Below are 6,621 nucleotides of genomic sequence, written 5' to 3'. Positions count from 1 at the left end.
CCTTTTCCAGAGACCCTCAAGTATTTCAGACAAGTGTCAGACCCAGATGAAGCTGAGGTTAGGCATTTGGATTTCAGGTCCATGGTGCTCAAGAGAGAAGGTTTTATTGAGGGCAGAGTTAAGCACAGTGGCCCTGGATTTTTAACAGGGATATCCAGCTGCTCTAGCTTTGCTGATGGTCTCGCTTTTCCTCTGGTCATTCTTCTGAGCAGAGAGGCTGGGTTAGGAACTCCTGCTCTTGAATCCCAGCTTTAAATAACTGCAGATGAGGCCACTGATGGAAATCTTCAGGCTCACATCTGATATACCATTGCACCACAATTTTAGTGACTAAAAGCAAAAACACGACCTAGGCCAAAGCAATCGAATTTGAGTGTTTTTATTTCAGGTTCATTTTTTTTTCACATATTTTTTCAGCTAGAATGAACAGTCAAAACATGTCAAGGAGAAAAATCAAGCTGTTCATCAGAAAAACAGTTTTTTCATTGGTTTGTCAATGTGATTAAGTATTATAGACATACTAACAAAAATGAAAAAAAAATCAGTACCTATATATTCCAAATTTTGCAAGTTTTTCAACTTTACATTTTAATTATTCTTTTAAATCCATACAATCACTACAGAAAGTAACTAAATATATGATTCAGGATATATTTCTTACTAATGGTTTGAAAATTTGTGGCACTTGGTTTTCAAGTCATCTATAAAGATTTCATCTGTACTAACCATTTAATTAGAAAAAATATGCAAAGTAATGCTATGATGGAAATTTCAAAATATTTGATAGGAAGTACAATTAAAGTTTATATGTTGAGAACAGAATATATTTCATTTTGTTGGAGTATATGGTATCCTGTAATCTAGTTAATATACTTTTCTGGCAGCGGTAAATTTAAGCCATATGTCATCAATGATTGCTCAGATCACTTTAAGTATATAATCTGTTACATTAAATAGCCTTATTTAGGTAACTGCTTTGAACATTTTGTAGACTCAAGTACTTCTTAAAGTTTTCAGTTATTGATTTTTAAATCTGCTTTGTAGGTATAAGCCTCTGAGGGGGCCAAGTATAATTATGTTCCCCACCCTATTGGTCTTTTCCTTTGATAACAACCCGTGGTTACTATGCCAGCCGGTCAATAAGCATTTATTGAGACCCTGCTGTGGGGCTGAGACCTATACTAGGGCTGAGAAGCAAACGCTCTAAAAACAAAAGATTGTTTGTCTAGAGAAGTTTATAATCACATTGGTGGTTTTCATGAGCATGAGCCAATGTGAATTTCCTTGATTTTCTTGTTTATCAACAGCAAAGACAAAAATGTTTTTCTAGGGATAGCATTCGCTTTGGCAACCCCTTAAGCAGGTAAGAGGGAAAAAAGCTTGCATTAACGAATAATTAAAAAAAAATGATGCAATATATGTAGAATCTGGTAGGATAATCTCCAGAGGTTTGCATATCCATAGATTAGATTTACAGCATAAAGTACTGGAACATGTTTAATTGTACATACATTTGGTTAAATGTATTCTAATCTTTCATGTTTTAAGAGTAAAATGTCAAGACATTTTTGTGATTTCCTCTAACTAGTAAGACAGGTGGGAGGTTCTTTGTGAGGATTTCCAACCAAGCCATATACAACAAATCCGATATGGATCCTTTTCTTGCCACTGGAAGGCTCCTAGTGACATGAAAGAAAAATTTAAAAATGAAAGTGAAAATTACTATAGGTAGTAACGGCAATAGCATTTCTGAACTATTTAATAACCGGCAGCCTTAACTTTTACCTTAACCCCAAATGAAAGCACTGAAATTATTATTACTATAGGTATCAAACTGATGTATTTCTTAGGCAATACAAATACCTATAAGCCAGAAAAACAGGCTTAAGTATTGTAAAGACAAAACAGAAATGTACATTTTCACTTTTCTTTGAATAGGGAATTTGATCAATTAATACCTGCCCACCTTTTTGGTGTAAATGATTTTTTCCAATAATTTAAATGTCTTACATTTGGGAAAAACCTCAGAAACCATCTACTGGAACCCTACCACCTAATTCAGGAGACCATCCTACAATATCTTTGATGGATAGTTTTCCCAGTCTACATTACGTAAAGACATATTTATCTTTATACACAGGAGTCAATTCATGAGGTATAAATGTGAAGTCGTTGGAGGTTTTCATGTTTAAATACCAATCTTTAAGTAAACAAACACACATTTTCAGTAGACACAACCAGAGTGTAAAGAGTGAACATGGAAATGGCTCTGCCTTTTTCTCCTACCCTGGCCTCTTCCTACACTACAAGGAGTCTCATGAACCTGCCATGGGCACAGTGGCTCAGGGACACACACCCAGGGAAGGGGCCTGTGAGCTGTGGTGGCTGACTTGCAGCTGTTAGGCAGGGAAGTCCAGGGTCTTAGGTTCCTGGAGCATGGTCTTACTAGATGGGCACACACCTCTGGATAAGGCATGGTGGACAGCAAGTCGAATCGAGGCTCTCTGACGCTCATGGGCCTGAGGTGTCAGGGTCTCAGGGTGGCACTTACCTTTCTTTACTGTCTAAGAATCCCACCTGTTCCCCCAAAAAAAACAAAATTCCCACCTGAAGAGTCGTAAGCTTTTAAATGGATTAACCCATTTATCCTGATTTATTTCTAACATTCTTCAAATGCTTGCAATGATACTTACAGGACAATGAGATTAGCGGCTCTTGAGTGCTCCTGTAAGAGTTCATTCAGTCGAACTTGGCGGTAACTCTGTGGGCAATATTCAGATTTGTTGAGTACAGTTCTACTAGAATTATGAATGAGAATTTATTTTTTTACCGCAAATCATGAACAAGCAGAAAATCTCATCTTAAAAATGTGTAAAAATTACAATAACTTTTTCAGGCTTAAAACTTAAGTGTTTTAAAACCTCATGAGAAATTTTAGAAATATTAAGAATAAAACACATTACAAAGATTTTCATTTTGTAGTGGCTTGTTAAATTCTAGGGAGGGGGAAGCAAGCAGCATAGATAACATTAAAAAGAAGGTGAGAATGACCAATTTGAGGCAATAGGTTTTCTGTTAAAGAAAACGGATTGAATCTTGATACCAATTTGATTCTCCAAGAACATAGATTATATTCTAGTCTGCCTTTCATTAAGCTCTCTGAATATTCTGTAAGCACAGAGGGCTGGCTTCAATTAAAAAGCCGCCAAAAGACTCACTTGGAAAAATAACACTTTGCAGTGATGAGAGTAATATTTATTATTTTATTTCACTGGAACCAAGGCGCAGATGAGTGATTAGCTCAATTATATAAAACTTTGTTAAAAGTAGGAAGTTTATTACACACAGACTTTTTGATTCTAGTTCAGTCTCTCTTTTTTTTTTTCCACTAAATCTAAAAGGCTTTGAGTATTTCTTGCTCAAATTTTTCCAAGTTCAGCTCCTAATGTAGTTTATGTAGGGTACAGTGCGCAGTCAGTCCAAGCAAAGGCTTGTGGGCCCCAGGGGTCAGGGTCTCAGGGTGGCACTTATCTGGACTTCACTGTCCAAAAGCCCACATGTTCCAGTAAAATAAAATCCCACCCGAAGAGTTATGAGCTTTTAAATTGATTAACCCGATTTATCCTAAGATTTCTCTTTTTTTTTTTTTTGAAACAGGGGTTCACTCCAGTCATCCAGACCGGAGTACAATGGCACAATCTCGGCTCACCTCTGCCCCCTGGGCTCAAGTGATCCTCCTGCCTTAGCCTCCCAAGTAGCTGGGACTACAGGCACATGCTACCTGTCCATGCTAATTTTTGTATTTTTTGTAGAGGAGGGGTTTCACCCTGTTAACCAAGCTGGTCTCAAACTCCTGGGCTCAAGCAATCCTCCTACCTCAGCCTCCCAAAGTGCTGAGATTATGTGTGTGAGTAAATCTTAGGACACCCAGCCCTAAGATTTTTTTCTAACTTTGTAAATGCCTGCAATTATACTTATGGTACAACGAGATTAGCAGTACTTGAGTACTCCTGTAAAAGCACTCAAGATTTTGTAGTTTAGAAGTTCTTGTGGTCCCTTTTCATTTCTGTCCAATTCAGGTGTCAATTCTTCTACCTAGTTGTTAACCCCCTGCCCTTTGCATTATTCTTACTATCACCAACTTCACTGGGCTCAGGACAGAAGGCATTTCCCATCTTACTGGGCTCTGTCGAAAGGTTTACCATTTTACATCCATCTCACGATGTGTGCTGGATCCAGCTTCCATATTCATTCTTCCTGTCATATCATATATTTCCTCAGATGCCTTTATAAGTTTTTCATAGCCTTTGCTTCATCAGGTTAAAATTATTTGTTACTGTGTTAAATTGTGAGTCAATCTAACTTTATCAACTTTGCACACATATTGACTCAAATTATGCTAGGCTGATGGGTCTGTCTCCTGTTCTTTAAAATTAAATTTGAAAGGAGACTTCACAATTTGTACCAATAACCTATTTTTTAAGTTTTAAATAATAATTGACCTTATGGGGAAAATGAAAACAGTTTTCTAAATAATCGTATCCAGTAAATGATAGAAAAGCACCTGAAAAATGCAGAAACCTTGGATCTTGAATAATGACATTTGACAATAAATATATTCCTTCTTTGTCTTTAAATCAACTACTGTTTCCTTTTTCAGCTAGTTAGAAAGCAAAAAACTTAAGGAAGACAGTCCTTACCTTTTCCTTGACTGCTTCCAGTTCTGCATCTGTAATTTTCCACGGAGTTTCTCTTTTTAATTTCTCAGCAGTTGTTAAATCTTTGCAGCTTTCATGGAGACGATATGGCTCAATCATCTCTTCAAAGACTTTCCAGCTAAAATTTGAATTATAAAGGAGGCCTCACAGTAGGAAACTAACTCATTATTTCACAGATACTCCAGGTATGACTGGCTCTGCTGGCTGTGGAATCAGAGCTGAATGTCATGCAAATCCTCTAAGAATTACTTTCCAGGGAATTTACTGCGAGTAAAACCGTGGCCATAGTACTCCCTCCCTTCCCAAGGAAAGGCCTTAGTGTGTTTGAGGCCTTGTTAGCCTATTAGGTATTAGATCTTCAATATTAACAAACACATAGGTAATAATTGTTCTGCAAATACATTTTCTGCATAGTATAGTCAAAGACATGGTTGCAATATAGACACTTTAGCACACAAATGAGTTTCCACCTGCTTATTGTACAGACTCTATGGGAGAGATTTATCAATTAATGTAGGAGATGAACTAGGGTCAATGGGAGTTGGATATGGCTACCCTCACCCTTAGTCCACATGGCAACTCCCACTCAGGGCAGGTAGGAGGAGAACAGCAAGGGCTCCCACAAGTTGAATGGTTGTAGAACAGTGTGGATGTTTGCTGCAAACAATGCTCCCCTTGTCTTTTTGTTGTTTGATGTTGCTGTCTGAGATTTTCAAATGAGTATTATTCAGGTTCATGTTCGGAGGAAGAACAAAAATCAATAATGTTTTAATGCCTAAGAATCTGAGGCTATGTTAGAACATTTAAAAAGAAATTGCTAAGGAGAAAACTAGCAGCTAAGAGCTATAGTACATTTTAAAAATTACTTATAAGAGCCTCATAAGATTTATTTTTAAAAACAATGACACAAAGTAAAACTTACAATTTATGGCAGTAGTTGTCTCTAGTATGCTACTTTAAGATGATCTCAAGTATGAACAATTTCTTTGGTTTCATATAATGTAGCTTAGTCATAATTTAGTAATTTTGGAATGAATGATAATTAGAGTCGATATGCTGTTAGGTCAAGAAATGAAAATATGAAGTAATGAGTTCAATTATCTCAACAACTGGCCTGATTGAGGACTTGCACATAAAAGTGCAGAGATGACAAAGGAGCAGGATTGTCCTACTAGTGAGCCTTTGTTAAGAGACTGAAAAGATACTTAATGCATTAGACTTCTATTGCATTGACTTATTTAGAAAGGTAGGCAAAGACAGGGAAAGATTAAGATTGATAGGCCCTATTATTCTTTCAGCTTTTATTTCCTATTTCAACAGTGTCATGCCTTTAGAGACCTTTGGGAATGGTCATTACTGTGGAAAGGTGCTGGCCTCAGAGAATAGGGTCTGGGTTCTCCTCTAGCTCTTGCATTGTCCTCCTTGGCCTGGATATTCTAGGCTATAAAAGGGGAATAACAATGGCTGCTAGAAACTGGTTTGAGAGTCACTGTGATGATTTGGGTGACAGTACTTTGAAAAGCATGCAGTGCCTTGGAAAGGCAAGACATTCACTTTACTCAGCGGCCATGGGATTGAGATTAGCAATGGAAGAGGCTCTCTGTTTAAGTTATTCACATGCTTATTTTAATCAGGATAAGAGTTTCTTTGCAGCTCAGTCCAAATCCTTGTTAGAAAGCACAGTACAAAAATAGTTTCCTAAGAAATAGAAGGTGGAGTAGAGGTTGCTGGTTGTCTCCCCATCATCCGTACTACATTTTCCTCATTGTAGTTTCAGTGGGAATAACTCCAATGACAACATCAGCCAATCAGCACAACTCTATGCCTTCTTCCACAGTGACCAGCCAGGGTGGGCACTTAACACAGGTAAACTTGAACTGATAAGCACCCACTATTATGCTGA

At 37.4% G+C, this 6,621-nt stretch overlaps 1 protein-coding gene across 4 annotated transcripts in view; it reads right to left on the bottom strand.

Annotated features, from left to right (window-relative positions):
* Positions 1–363: 363 nt before the first annotated feature.
* Positions 364–6,621, bottom strand: part of SLC12A1 (solute carrier family 12 member 1) — a 100,333-nt gene continuing 94,075 nt past the window's right edge. For all 4 annotated transcript variants that reach the window (XM_064365638.1, XM_064365639.1, XM_064365640.1 and 1 more), the window contains 3 exons: positions 4,701–4,836; positions 2,694–2,761; positions 364–1,679 (listed from right to left, as the gene is read on the bottom strand). In XM_064365638.1, coding sequence (XP_064221708.1) covers positions 1,544–1,679; positions 2,694–2,761; positions 4,701–4,836 — 340 coding nt within the window. In that variant the 3' untranslated portion in view covers positions 364–1,543. The remainder of the gene's footprint in view (positions 1,680–2,693; positions 2,762–4,700; positions 4,837–6,621) is intronic.

Source organism: Aotus nancymaae, unplaced genomic scaffold, assembly GCF_030222135.1.
Source record: "Aotus nancymaae isolate 86718 unplaced genomic scaffold, 86718_ANA_hifiasm-v0.15.2.pri h1tg000062l, whole genome shotgun sequence".
NCBI classification, from domain to species: Eukaryota; Metazoa; Chordata; class Mammalia; order Primates; family Aotidae; genus Aotus; species Aotus nancymaae.
Note: the sequence above shows the minus strand (reverse complement) of the source record. Positions and strands in the feature narration are given on the sequence as shown.